The following is a 15,514-nucleotide window of genomic DNA, read 5'->3' on the forward strand; positions in this document are numbered from 1 at the left end:
TTACTTTGTGAATACTTTTCAAAGGGAGGGAAACCTGTTGTGGTGGTGGTTCTTCACGTTTTGAATGAGAATAATCATGTTTCTTTATTCCCTTTGATAAGATAAAGGGGTGCTCTTATTGTGCCAGCTCATCAATACCTTTGAGAAAGGTTTCCTTTACCCAGAGTACTTAAACCTCCTGATAAACATATTTTGTGTGTGTTTCTGGAGAGAACATGCATACCTTTCATTAGTTTTTCACACATGCCTCAGTCCCTAAAAGGTTAAGAACTGTTTACAACAGTGATGGCGAACCTATGACACGCGTGTCAGCACTGACACGCATAGCCATTTTTTAGAACAAAGAGGGACTTACTTTGAAGTTTTGGCTAGAAAAGGCATTGTTTTGGTGCCAATCTTAAGAAAACATTTTTCTTGATTTGTTATATGGTATAAATTTATCAGACATAATTTGAAGACACCTTATTTTTAATTTTTATTGCTACTCAATTGGTTCATGTTATGATTTTGTCAGGTGTAGGTTAGATTTAGTTTATCTTCTGGGTAGTGTACAGAGAGAAAAAAATGTACCCAAAGCTGTTCTTGTTGAGTCTAGGTTATGTTAAGCTTTTACATATATACTCACATAAACACACCTTACTTTAAGGCCATTTCTAGTGGAAATGTTATATTACATTCAGTTAAAAAAAGACCATAGATAGGCAGGACATATGTATAATATAGTAATGTACATACATACTAGTTATGTAATTAGTTTTAGCACAATGTACTTGAAGAATACAAAGTTGTTACTCAGGATTATAGAAAACTTCCTTATGTCTGTGTTTATAATCCAGGTGAATATACTGAGTAAAATAGTGAACCGAGCAACACCTGGTCTTCAAAAATTTTCAAAAACAGCCAGTATGCTCTGGCTTCTTCAACAGGAGATGGTCACGTGGAGGCTGCTGGCTTCTTTGTACAGGTAAAGTGGTGTACAAGTCATGAATAAAATAAACACAAACCAACAGGGATATTAATTTAAAAGTTAGAGTAGGATGTATTTAGAAATAGGTTCTGCTATTCTTTATGCTTATCATTTCTGATGCCTTAGTTGTTAGGAGTGAATTAGGGAGGAGGTGAATATCAGGTCATAAAGCTGTTGGCTACTAAAAATTGGATATGTATAAAGATTTAAGGAAAGATAAAAATATTGTAATACTTGGGAGAGGATAGATTAAAAGAAAAAACTGAAAGAGGATTTATGTAATGTGGATGTTTGAAAGAAGTAAACCAAATTTTCCTTCCCTCAGATGCTCAGTGGTATCAATTAATTCTGTTACTTTATCATCCTTGTGAGAAAATCTTGAAAGAAAATCATAATTTTATTTTTACCATGTGAAAACATTATATTCAAAAGTTAGGTGTAGCCGAAACCGGTTTGGCTCAGTGGATAGAGCGTCGGCCTGCGGACTGAAAGGTCCCAGGTTCGGTTCCGGTCAAGGGCATGTACCTTGGTTACGGGCACATCCCCAGTGGGGAGTGTGCAGGAGGCAGCTGATCGATGTTTCTCTCTCATCGATGTTTCTAACTCTCTCTCCCTCTCCCTCTCTGTAAAAAATCAATAAAATATATTTTTTTAAAAAAAAGGTGTATGCATTAGCAGGTAGTTGTTAAAGACTATAGGGTAAGCATGTCAAACTCAAAAGCTGACATGAGCCAAATAAACAAGGTTTAAGTTTATGTGGGCCGCAAAAAAATTAAAGGTTCAATTTTCATAGAAATGTAGGTTTATTTCGATAGAGACATGCTGAATACAAAGGGCTGAAATAAATGAGTAATTGTTAACATAAAATAATAGGACATTTTAATAAAAATTAATATTTTTCTTGAACATTAACTTACCAGATACTGAATAACTGCACAAATTAATAAGTATAACACAAATAAACCTATTTTTCCTGTTCTCCAAAAGCAAAATACTTCCTGTTGCGCACAACAAACAAGTCAGTCCAAGACTAATGATGTGGCAATTGGCTGCTAAAATATTCGCTGCTAGTATTAGTGGAGAGAGAGATATGGTGTGCCTGCGCGTAAGGTGCATAAGGGAAATGAATGCAACACGATTATAGTAATTAGTCATTACTGAACATTGTAGTTCATTATAAATAATTACGTATAAAAGGATATTGTAAAAATTAAGTTATGAAATTTTTATTAAAACGTTTCTTACATACAGTTATATTGGCTGGGCTGCAAAAATATTCATTGGGCCGCGAGTTTGATATGCTTGCCGTAGGGTGTATTTTTAAGAAATATCAGTTTTATTCAGGTAAAATTCAGAAGGCATTTACTACTTGCATCTTGTGTTTAAAGCATGATGGCTAAGGTAATGGAAACCCACTTTTTAGATTGTAGGTTTGTGCATGCATATAGCTTAAAAGGTGATTTTATATACTTATGTGAAATTTTGTGTTATTTTTCCCCAGAGACAGGATACAGTCTGCCTTAGAAGATGAAAATATGTTTGCAGTTACTGTAAGTTTTATATTAATTTGTTCTTCATATATGCTTAAAATTAAAATGTTTTTAGTAGTAGAATTTGATTTTTGAGTTTCTTCATTTAAAAATTTTTTCAAGTAAATAAAAGATATAGTAAAAGATAAAATAATAAAATATTTACTTATATTATAGAATAAAAGGTAAAAGTCCACTTTATTTCTCTTACTGTTCAGTCTAAGAGTTTGGTATTATTGTAGTCTACCAGACATTTTCTATGCATTTTTATACATATACTAGAGGCCCAGTGCACGAAATTTGTGTGCGGGGGCAAGGGATCCTCAGCCCGGCCTGCGCATTCTCACAATCTGGGACCCCTCAGGGATCGGGCCTAAACCGGCAGTCGGAAATCCCTCTTGAAATCTGGGACCGCTGGCTCCTAACCACTCACCTGCCTGATCACCTCTAACCGCTCTGCCTGCCTGCCTGCACAGTGCGTGTCATAGCCACCAGTCGTTCCACTGTTCAGTTGATTTGCATATTACCCTTTTATTACTTAGGATATATACAAACATAGTTTGCTTTTTTGTTGTGATTGTTTTGGGGTTTTTTAAAAGATAAAGATGAGAGTTTCACTGTGAAATGCTTGGTTAACTCTTGGAAAGAGCCACTGTGATGCTCTAGAGATCTCTTCCTTCAGACAGGGCCCTCAAAGGTGAAGAGGGGCATATTTCACTGTCTTCTCTATCAAACATTGAACCTCTAGAAAATTTAAGGGGGGTTGCCCCTCAGGCTGTTCAGCAGAAGCTCAAGGGCTTATTTTTTATACAATCTGGATAAAGTGTTGCAGGATTCAGTGACTTGGTTCCTAGCAAGGGTATCAAGTTAAATTGTGCAGACTCCTCAGCAGTGCTGGAATGTATTCCTTTCTTGACTCCAAGCAGAAAGAAGATAGAGCCTGAAAGGAATGTGTCCCCTGGCTCTGTTTCATTCTATAAATAGTTTCCCCATATTTTTCTTTTCTGCCTCGTAGTAGACTCAGGGGAACTTATACACTGTTCTTCTTCAAGAGCAAGCACCTTTTTTTTAATTCTACTTTAGTCTAGTCTTTTCTATCCAAGCATCTTAACTTAAACTTGCCAAAAGCCAAGCCCAATTTTGTCTTTTTTAAAAAATATATTTTATTGATTTTTTACAGAGAGGAAGAGAGAGGGATAGAGAGTTAGAAACATCAATGAGAGAAACATTGATGAGCTGCCTCCTGCACACCTCCTACTGGGGATGTGCCAGCAACCAAGGTATATGCCCTTGACCGGAATTGAACCTGGGACCCTTGAGTCCGCAGGCCGATGCTCTATCCACTGAGCCAAACCGGTTAGGGCCCAATTTTGTCTTTCACTGGACAGTACCATAGCCAGTTTTCCAAGAAACCTGAATGTTCTCTAAATCAGTACTTCTTAAACTGTTTTGTGTACATGAGTCACCTGGGTATCTTGTTAAAATGTAGATTCTGATTCACTAGTTCTGGTGTGGGGCCTAAGTTCTGCATTTTCTTAAAAAAGATTTTTTAATGGTTGTTTTTTTTTAGAGAGTAAGGGAGAGGGAAAGAGAGAAATATGGATCGGTTGCCTCCTGCACAACCCTCTACCAAGGATGGAGCCTGCAACCCTAGGCATGTACCCTGACTAATAATTGAACTGGCAACCTTTTGGTGCACGGGACATCCAACCAACTGAGCCACACTGGTCAGGGCATACGTTCTCCATTTTTAAAATATATATTTTTTTATTGATTTCAGAGAGGGAGGGAGAGGAAGAGAGATAGAAACATTAATGGTAAGAGAGAATCATTGATCAGCTGCCTCCTGCAAGCCCCCTACAGGGGATCAAGCCCACAACCCGGGCATGTGCCCTTGACTGGAATCGAACCCGGGACCCTTCATTCCGCAGGCCGACGCTCTATCCACAGTGCCAAACCGGCTAGAGTAGCTCTGCATTTTTAATAAGCTCCGAGGTGATGCTGATGCTGTTGTTCTGTATACTACACTCGGAGTAGCAAGAGTGTAGATCCTGGTCTCTGTCTCCTCTCCAAAATGTGATCCATCATCAAGTCTTATTGACTCTCTTCTATCTCTTCAGTCCCAACTGTGACCACTCATCTCTGTTTCTGTTGCCACCACTTCAGCCTGAAGCCATCATAATTTTTTTTAATTTAATAAATCTTTATTGTTCAGATTATTACAATTGTTTCTCCTTTTTCTCCCCATAGCTCCCCTCCACCTGGTTCCAACCCCACCCTCTGCCCTTACCTCCCCCCCACTGTTCTCATCCATAGGTGTACAATTTTTGTCCAGTCTCTTCCTGCACTCCCCATATCCCTTTCCCCCTGAGAATTGTCAGCCCACTCCCTTTCTATGCCCCTGATTCTATTATATTCACCAGTTTATTCTGTTCCTCAGATTTTTAATTCACTTGATGTTTAGGTTCACTTGTTGATAGATATGTATTTGTTGTTCATAATTTTTATCTTTACCTTTTTCTTCTTCCTCTTCTTAAAGAATACCTTTCAGCATTTCATATAATACTGGTTTGGTGGTGATGAACTCCTTTAGCTTTTTCTTATCTGTGAAGCTCTTTATCTGACCTTCCATTTTTACATGATAACTTTGCTGGGTAGAGTAATCTTGGTTGTAGGTTTTTGCTATTCATCACTTTGAATATTTCTTGCCACTCCCGTCTGGCCTGCATAGTTTCTGTTGAGAAATCAGCTGACAATCGTATGGGTGCTCCCTTGTAGGTAGTTAACTGTTTTTCTCTTGCTGCTTTTAATATTCTCTCTTTGTCTTTTGCTCTTGGCATTTTAATGATATAAATTCTATATTCATATCCTTAGCTTGTTTTCCTAGAAATTCTTTCCTTGTATATATTAAAGATAATCATCTCCTTTCTGTCACTTGTCTTTCAACTTTGTTTAAGGGGTCTTTGTAAAGCTGACGTTTCCATATCTAACTGATCACATTTGTCATATTTTCCTCTGTCATTCACTATCTTCTGTCTTGTTAAAGAAGGCCTTTGCTATCTATTTAAAAAAATGTTTTCCAATGTTTTCTTCCAGATCTAAATCTTATTTTCTATATAATAAGCTCTTGGATTCATCTGAAGTAAGTTTGTCTCTGAAAAAGCAAAGGATTTAGCCCAGCTGGCATGGCTTAGTGGTTGAGCATTGACCTATGAACCAGGAGGTCCGGTTCAATTCCCAGTCAGGGCACATGCCCAGGTTGCGGGCTCGATCCTCAGTGTAGACATGCAGGATACAGCCATCAATGATTCTCTCTCCCTCTCCCTTCCTCTCTGAAATCATAAAAATATTTTTTTTTAAAAAAAAGAAGTAAGGGATTTAACCTTTTCATATGGAAAGTCATTTATCCCAACGCCATTTATCAAACAAATATATTTATCATATTTATGCATGGATCTTTCCTGTTTTATTGATTGATTCATTTGAAAGGCGATACTACTCACCTGAGTCACTCTAGCTCAGAAATTTTAGTATCTCAGATGGTTAGTCTCCTTCATTTTAAAAAACGTGTTTGGTTATTTTTGCACCCTTTTTTTTCCAGGTGAACATTACAATTTCCATTTTTTTAAAGTTAATTTGTATATTTATTGCAGTAATATTGAATTTGTAAATTAATTTGAGGAGAAATGACATTTTTATGTTGAGTTTTCCTGTTTATGATCATTGCATGTCTCCCCAGTTATTTAGATCTTATATAGTTTATATAGATTTGTGCTCTTTATGAAAGTCTGTGTAAATCCTATTGTAAATGGATTCTCTTTCCTATCACATCTTATAATTAGTTATAACTGTCAAGAAGTAGCTCAATGATTTATGTGTAAAACTTATAATTAGCCATTTTTTGGAGCTTTTATTAGCTCTAGTCAGTTTTTCATTGATTTTATTGGGCTTTCTATATTGGCAGTAATTTACAAATAGTTTTCCTTAATCCTTCCTAATTTCTTCTTTTCCTTCTTTATTCCATTGACTAGGAGCGTCCATACAATTATATCAGTTAGTATTCCTGACTTTGTTTTACTACAGATTAAGGAGTTTTTTTCCTAACTAGCTAAGAGTTGGGATAGATGTTGAATGCAGTCAAATGTTTTCTTTAGCTTCTATAATATCTGCTTTAATTTATTAGCTTCTATAGCTAATTTTTAGCTTCTATAGCTATGTTTTAATTTATAATTGTAATAGCTTGCACTAACAGTTTTCCTAATATTGGATTATCCTCAAATAGAATAAACAAGAGTCATGATATAGTCCTTAATATACTACTACATTTTCGTAATTAATATTTTATTTAGTACTTTCCCAAACATATTGTCTTTATTTTGTGACTTGCCCTCATTCATTTTTGGTATCTAGGATTGTGTTAGCTCTCTATGATAAGTGCATAAATCTTCCATCATTTTTTGTGCTAATTGAGGAATGTAGGAATTACCTGTTCTTTGAAGGCTTGGTAAAAATATACCTTTAAAACCATAAATACCAGATGCTCTCTGGGGGTTTAATTAATTATGTTTTATTTTCTCATTACAAAAGCAATTCATGTTTGAAGCAACTATAGTGAAAAAAGGAGAAAATAAGTACACATTTTTATAATAAACTAGAGGCCTGGTACATGAAAATTCATGCATTGGAAGGGAGGGTCCCTCAGCCCGGCCTGCCCCCTCACAGTCTGGGAGCCCTCAGGGGCGGGAGGCGACCCAGCGATCAGGGGAAGGTGATACCCCATCACACCTCTGCTGCTGCCACTGCTGACAGCACAAGCCTCGGCCGGCCCTGGTTACCTGAGCCTCGGGTGGCCCTGGGCAGCTGGGCAGCCGCCATCCAAGGCTTGCCTGCACCTTGGGCCGGCCCTGGGTGGCTGGGCAGGCGACAGCTGAGGCTTGCCTGCACCTTGGGCCGGCCCTGGGTGGCTGGGCAGGCGACAGCTGAGGCTTGCCTGTGCCTTGGGCCGGCCCTGGGCAGCTGCGGGGCTCAGGGGACTGGGGGACTCCAGAGGCAGACGCCCCGGCGGGACTGAGGGGACTGGGTGCCGCCATCTTGTGGCTGTGGGTGCCGCCATCTTGTGGCTGTGTGTGCCACCATCTTTGAGGGCTTGGCAGTCAAGTAGCATATTCCCTCCTTATTGGCTGTGGGCGCCACCATCTTTGAGGGCATGGCAGTCAATTAGCATATTTCCTCCGTATTGGCTGTGGGCGCCACCATCTTTGCGATGGCGTGAGGGTCAATTAACATATTCCCTCTTTATTAGATAGGATTCTTTCATGCCTATCAATCTGCCTTTTCACCTAAAATATTTTTTACTATCTTTTCACTACTTATTTATTTACTTATTTACTTACTTACTTACTTTTTGGCTTTCAAGCACTTTTTTTTTTGTCTTTAAGGTTTAAAAAAATTTTTTTAATCTATTTTTATTGATTTCAGAGAGGAAGGGAGAGAGATAGAAACATCAATGATGAGAGAGAATCATTGATCAGCTGCCTCCTGCACACCCCCTACTAGGGATTGAGCCTTCAACCCGGGCATATGTACTTGACTGGAATCAAACCCGGGACCCTTCATTTTAATTTAACTTTTTAAACTAAAATTATTGGGTGACATTCATTAATAAGATTCTATAGATTTCAAGTGTTCATTTCTGTGATACATCATCTGATACTGCATTGTGTGCCCACCATCCAAAGTCAAATCATCTTCAGTTACCATATACTTGACCCCCTTTACCGATTTTTTTTTAATATATTTTATTGATTTTTTACAGAGAGGAAGAGAGAGAGATAGAGAGTTAGAAACATCGATCAGCTGCCTCTTGCACACCCCCTACTGGGGATGTGCCTGCAACCAAGGTACATGCCCTTGACCGGAATCGAACCTTGGGACCCTTGAGTCCACAGGCCGAGCTCTATCCACTGAGCCAAACCGGTTTCAGCACCCCCTTTACCTTTTACTATTCCCCACCCCCTTCCCTCTGGTAACCACTATACTGTTGTCTGTTTATGAATTTTTGTTTGTTTATTTTTTTTGTTCATTTGTTGCTTTCTCAATCTTTTAATTTATTTTTTTCTGCAGATACTTATTTTATGCCAACCACGTGGTATACATTTATAGGAAGAGTAGCGTTCCCGTTGCAGGAAAAATCCTGCAATAGAGTTTCCTGCTGCACTCTACCCCACCCTGCCTGCTCTCCTCCCTTGTCCCCCGCCCCACAATCTCCGCCAGCCCCCCTGCTTTTCTAACTTCTCCGCCAGCCCGCTCTCCTTCCTTCTCCCCTGGCCCCGCCTCCGCTCCTCCCTTCTCCCCTGGCCCCGCCTCCATCCTCCCTTCTCCCCTGGCCCCACCTCCGCTCCTCCCTTCTCCCCCGGCCCCGCCCCTTCTCCCCTGGCCCCGCCTGCTCAACTTCCTTCTCCCCCGGCCCGCCTCCGCTCCTCCCTTCTCCTCCCCCCGGCTTGCTTGCTTCTGTGCAGCTTTGCTCCCTTCTGCAGCTCTTGGCTTCTTTCTATGCTGTCGCGATATGCAAATTAGCCGCCATCTTTGTTGGGATAATTTGCGTATTCGTCCTGATTGGTTGGTGGGTGTGGCTTGGCTGGTGGGCGTGGTTTGGGCGTAGCGAAGGTGCGGTCAATTTGCATATTTGTCTATTATTAGATTAGATTATTTATCTTACTTGTGGCTATTTAATGAACTTATTAGTTTTAGTAGTTCTCCACTGATTGTCTTGGTTTTCTGGTAGGCAATCCTATTAACTAAAAATATTGACAACTTGGACTCTTCTTCTGTATTTACTACTACTTAGGTTTTTGTGGGTTGTCTTTTTCTGGTTTTAGAGTTAAATGTAAAAATTGCTCTAGGCCAGTGATGGGCAACCTTTTGAGCTTGGTGTCTCAAACTTCGCCAAAAAACTGAGCATAACTCGGGTAGTGTGTCACTTTGAGGAAAAAACTAACTCCAAGACTCTAGTCGCAAATGTTTCATCCTCAGCATGCGGCCGCCTCAGCGGCCGCGTGTCATCAGAAATGGCACGCGTGTCAGTGCTGACACGCGTGTCATAGGTTCGCCATCACTGCTCTAGGCTTTAGCTAGATAGTAGTCTATCATATTGGAAAATATTCTTCTATTTGTAATTTATGAAGATAATCTTTATCAAATGACATTTTGTCATCCATCCAGATGTTCCTATGGCTTTTCTCCTTGAATCTTTGAATAAGATTGATTATAGGTTCCATCACTACATATTATCCTTTTCTAAAAAATATGCATTTTTTTATTGGTGTTTTTAGAGAAAGAGGAAGGGAGAGGGAGGGAGAGATAGAAACATCGATGAGAGAGAAACACATCATCGATCAGCTGCCTCCTGCATGTCCTCTGCTGGGGATTGAGCCCAAAATCCTGGCATGTCCCCTGACTGGGAATCGAACCAGTGACCTCTTGGTGCATGGGTTGATGCTCAATCACTGAGCCACATCAGCTGGACTATTATCCTTTTAATATACTGTTTAATATTACTTACTCATATTTTTGTCAAGTTGTCCTTAAAGTTGGTCTTAAGAGCCTTGGATTGTTAAGTTTTATCACCTGTCAATTTCTGCTGTGTAGAATAATAGATTTGTAAGTTTCTAGATGTTAATTTTCTAACATGTCACATGACTGAATCCATCTCTTTATTATGCTTTTTTGTTTGTTTCATTTTGTTCTATATTTTATTTTCCCCTAAAATAATATCTCTGGGGAAAATAGGTATTTTAAACTCCAAGTAAAGCTAAAGAACTAAAATATCAAGTAAAAGCAGCCACACATTGATATAGCAGTTTGAAATTTATTTACAAGAACTTTTCTTAGAAAAATATACCAGTTTGCTGTATAGTAAAATGTTTATGGTGGTTGAATATCCTTATTTCAGATAGTTTTTACCTTCCTGTTGAAATAATATTCTTAGATCATCTTTTTCTTTGCTTTAATATTTTTTTAATAGGCTCTTAATGCTAGTGAAAAAGCAGTTGTGGAGGCGTTATTTCAGAGAGATTCACTTGTCCGACAAAGTCAGGTATGACTAGAATTTTTAAATATATTTTATGAAACAGAAAGAAAAGGTAAATGACAAAATAAATGAAGGTGTTTTAATTTAAAACTTTTTTTTCTTAATTTTTTTTCTTTTTGATCTTTTTATTTGTAATTAACAGGAATTAAGAACCTTGTTTTTGGTTTTCAAATAATAACCCTAGTATTTCCAGGAAAGCCTATTAAAAACTGTATTAGTCTGTGGAAAATTTCATTCTTTTGCCATAAATTTATATATCTTTAAAAAGTAAAAATAGCGATTAGAAAAATTGTTACTTGGTATTTTTGTATCAGAAACTTTTTTTTGAAATTAAGGGTAAGAGTACTACAAATAAAATACTAACAGATTTTATAGTTGATACTCTCTCTTTTTTTTAAACTTTCCTAGTTGGTGGTGGATTGGTTAGAGAGCATTGCCAAAGATGAGATTGGAGATTTTTCTGATAATATTGAGTTTTATGCAAAATCAGTATATTGGTAAGTCATTAAAACTTTTATTCCAAAGACTTAAAGTTGGTTTTATTTATTCATTCTTTCAGCAAATACTGAAAGATGAATATTCACTTACTAGCATTCCCGTTGCAGGAAAAATCCTGCAATAGGGTTTCCTGCTGCACTCTACCCCACCCTGCCTGCTCTCCTCCCTTGTCCCCCGCCCCGCGATCTCCGCCAGCCCCCCTGCTTTTCTAACTTCTCCGCCAGCCCGCTCTCCTTCCTTCTTCCCTGGCCCCGCCTCCGCTCCTCCCTTCTCCCCCGGCCCGCCTGCTTTTCCCTTCTCCCCCGGCCCCGCCCCGCCTCCGCTCTTCCCTTCTTCCCCGGCCCCGCCCCGCCTCCGCTCCTTCCTTCTCCCCCGCCCCGCCTTCTCCGCCAGCCCCCCTGCTTTTCTAACTTCTCCGCCAGCCCGCTCTCCTTCCTTCTCCCCTGGCCCCACCTCTGCTCCTCCCTTCTCCCCCGACCCCGCCTCCGCTCCTCCCTTCTCCCCTGGCCCCGCCTCCGCTCCTCCCTTCTCCCCTGGCCCCGCCTCCGCTCCTCCCTTCTCCCCTGGCCCCGCTTCCGCTCCTCCCTTCTCCCCCGGCTCCGCCCCTTCTCCCCCGGCCCCGCCTGCTCAACTTCCTTCTCCCCCGGCCCCGCCTCCGCTCCTCCCTTCTCCTCCCCCCGGCTTGCTTGCTTCTCTGCAGCTTTGCTCCCTTCTGCAGCTCTTGGCTTCTTTCTACGCTGTCGTGATATGCAAATTAGCTGCCATCTTTGTTTGGATAATTTTCATATTTGTCCTGATTGGTTGGTGGGCGTGGCTTGGCTGGTGGGCGTGGCTTGGGCATAGCGAAGGTGCGGTCAATTTGCATATTTGTCTATTATTAGATTAGATTACTTATTTAATCTGTGAGCAAAATAGATAAAAACCCTGCCTTTATGGGATTTGTAATTGTTTAAGAGGAAAAACAGATGCATATCCTGTTAGGTATTAAGAGCTTTGAAAAAAAGGGATCAGAGTTGCTGGATAAAGGATGAAAATGGGTACTACTTTAAGTAGAAGAGGTGATCAAGGATGGCCTTTCTGAGGAAGTAACAGGTAGTTAAGATCAAGGGGCTTTTAAGAAATAAAGGTGGTGAGCCATGCAAAAATATGGGGGACAAGTGTTCTGGTTAAGAACAGAAACTGCCAAGACCCTGGGAAGGTAAAATGTTTGTTCACAAGGAGGCCTGTATGAACATGGCAAAGAAAAGAATAATAAATGAGATAGAAGAGAGCCAGCTCAAGTAGGACTTTTACAGGCAGGCAAAGGTAAGCGTTTGGGACTTTTAAATGTGATGGGAAACCTTGAGAATAAAAGAATGTGACATGGTTTGATTCATGTTTTCAAGCAATCACCTGCTATATTTTTTTAATAATCATAATTTGATCAAGAAGACACTTTGGCCCTAGCTTGTTTTGCTCAGTGGGTAGAGCGTCAGCCTACGGACTGAAGGGTTCCGAGTTTGATTCCCGTCGAGGACACATGCCAGGATTGCAGGCTCGATCCCCAGAAGGGGGCGTGCAGGAGGCAGCCGATCAATGATTCTCTCTCATGTTTTTATCGCTCCCTTTACCTTCCTCTCTGAAATCAATTTTTAAAATGTTTTTTTTTTTTTAAAAAGACACTTTGTACCATGTTTCTAGCTATGTGTAATTTTTTTTTTTAATTTTCTTTCCCCCATATTCTTCAATAATTTTAAGTTATTGTATGCCCTTGAAACCAGAAAGCACCATTAGGTTAAAGGTACAATTTATTTCAAGATTTAAAGAAAAAGTTCAGATTGCCTTTGAATTCAGTAATATTATATGTACAAAGTCTGCAAGTCAATTATATTTTTCCTCTGGTTAACTAGGAAATTAGTGTTACTAAATGTTTATTTAAAATTAAATCTTCAATATTTGTGATTTTTCTGAGCAAAACTGTAATTTTCATTTTCAGGAAAAAATTTTAGTTAAAATGCCCTTAGTTTAAAAAATTTAGTTAAAAGACCTTAGTTAAGGTCTTTGCAAGTTTTAAATAAATACAGAATAGAGAACCCCAAAATAGACCACACTTATATGGTCATTTTGTTTTCAATAAAGCAGTCAAAGCAGTCAGATAAGGAAAGGACTGTCTGTTCAACAAACTGAGAAAAATTTGGATATCTATGTGAAAAAAAGATTGATATTGACATCTTTCTTGCATCATACTGAACAATTAATTCAAGATGGATCATAGTACTAAATGTAAAAATCAAAACCATAAAGCTTTTAGAAGAAAATATAGGAGGACATCTTTATGACTAGGGGATAGGCAAGTGTTTCTTAGGTCACAGAAAGCAATAATCAGGGGTCAAAAATTGATTTGACTTCATCAACTAAAACTTGTCACTAAAAGACATCATTGAGAAAATGAATTAGTGGTGAGCCACAGACTGGAAGAAATATAGAACCCATAGTTCATAAAGAACTGTAACTTAGTAATAAAAGATAACCCAGTAATAAAAAGAGCAAAAATTTGGATGGATACCTCACAAAAGCATATAGATGAATAAGGACATAAAAATGCTCAATATCATTAGTAATCTGTGCTAAAATATAAAATTCCCTTTTATACTTAGCATTTTTGCTTGTTTTTCTGAGTTTATACTCTTTTTAACTTTGACTTGATTTTTTTTCTTTTTTTAAATAAACCTACTATGAGAATTGCTCCTTAAAAAGAAATTGTTCTTTTTCTCTCAGGGAAAATACTCTGCACGCCTTGAAACAGCGGCAGCTGTCTTACATAGGAAGTGTCCGTACTCTTGTCACTGAATTGGTAAGTGTTCTTTGAAATGAGAGTTCTCTTCAAAAAAAAAAAAGAAGAAGAAGAAGAAAAAGTAAAGAAAAACTGAAGAAAAATAAGGAAAGTTGTCTTCAAAGTTAGGTGATTTTTTTTAAGACTTGGAACTGTTTTTGTTTCCTGAAGATTTGCATAAACTATTTAACTCTAAAACTACTAAGTTGCTTTTAAATTTGATGACATGTATTTGAACATTTCTCTGACCTATGAATTACAAGTTTTAAAAGAAGGTATAGAAAGTGTTCCTAATTTTCCAGCATTAAAAATAAATTAATTTTGGTCTGATAGCAAGGTTTGACTCTTGAACTATTTGATGGTGACCTATGAAAGCTCTTTCATATAGAAAGCAGGAGGGAAACATAAAGCTTCGTGAATTAGCTTGAGGTTAGAAAGGTCATTCTTGGACATGAATAACAGTGGATTTGAAAAGAACAGGAGTCTATAGAAATAAAGGAATAGAGCGTTGTGACAAGAGGCAGCATGTGATAAATATTTATAGTGAACAGTGGGAGAAATAAGTAACAGTTGAAAAAATTGGTAACATTGTACTTGGTAACAAAAGTGAGGGAGAGGGAGAGATAAAAACATCAATGATGAGAGAGAATCATTGATCAGCTTCCTCCCTCATACCTCCAACTGGGGATCAAGCCTGCAACCCCGACATGTGCCCTGACCAGGAATCGAACCATGGTCACTGATTCATAGTCAACGCTCAACCACAGAGCCACACCGATTAGGCACAAAAGTGATTTTTGATGAAAATTGTTTGAAAACTGTTAGAAGAGTTTGGAATAAATTATAGCTAAACTACTTAGTATCAGGCAACTGAAAGTCATTTCCTCTTATCTGGAAAGTAGTGGTTTCCTTTTTCCAGAAAGAGACCATATTCCAAAATTGAATGATTATATCTGTCTGCAAAATATTTGTGAAAATAGCCAAACCTATTATGCATTCCATTTTCTGAATATTTATATTGCCATAAACAGTAGCATTGGAATAAGAATTAATTCCTTTTTTAAGTCACATTAAAATAGTTTTTCATTTAAAATTCAACATGCAGATCATAGTGCTCTTTGCTTAAAAGTGAGAACATTATATTATCCCAAATGTTAAAAAGTACATTTCTTGCCGAAGCCGGTTTGGCTCAGTGGATAGAGCGTCAGCCTGCGGACTGAAAGGTCCCAGGTTCGATTCCGGTCAAGGGCATGTACATTGGTTGTGGGCATATCCCCGGTGGGGGTGTGCAGGAGGCAGCTGGTCGATGTTTCTCTCTATCTGTGAAAGATAGTAGGAAGGAATAACTGATGGGTGTTTTGTTTTTGTTTTTGTTTTTTTCGGGGGGGGGGGGGGATGGGTTTATTTATTCAAAATCTGTTTGTTTCTTTCAGTGTTGGTGTGTTTTACCTAGCATTAACCCCATAATGGGCTTTCTTCACATAGGTTACCAGAAACTACCAACTAGCCCTTTCTAGTCACAAAATAGATTGAGATTCCTTCAGTTTCTCCTCTGTGCCCATTTTTTAGAATTAACTTGTCCATGTAGTTGCTACTATATCAGGGTAAAGATCAAGTCA

At 38.8% G+C, this 15,514-nt stretch overlaps 1 protein-coding gene across 1 annotated transcript in view; it reads left to right on the forward strand.

Moving 5' to 3' along the window:
- Positions 1 to 15,514, forward strand: part of NUP107 (nucleoporin 107) — a 46,221-nt gene that overhangs the window by 11,377 nt on the left and 19,330 nt on the right. The window contains exons 7-11 of the mRNA XM_079774376.1: positions 837 to 964; positions 2,469 to 2,517; positions 10,520 to 10,591; positions 10,994 to 11,082; positions 13,841 to 13,916. Coding sequence (XP_079630502.1) covers positions 837 to 964; positions 2,469 to 2,517; positions 10,520 to 10,591; positions 10,994 to 11,082; positions 13,841 to 13,916 — 414 coding nt within the window. The remainder of the gene's footprint in view (positions 1 to 836; positions 965 to 2,468; positions 2,518 to 10,519; positions 10,592 to 10,993; positions 11,083 to 13,840; positions 13,917 to 15,514) is intronic.

This window comes from Cnephaeus nilssonii, assembly GCF_951640355.1.
Source record: "Cnephaeus nilssonii genome assembly, chromosome: 6".
In the NCBI taxonomy this organism is placed as follows: domain Eukaryota; kingdom Metazoa; phylum Chordata; class Mammalia; order Chiroptera; family Vespertilionidae; genus Cnephaeus; species Cnephaeus nilssonii.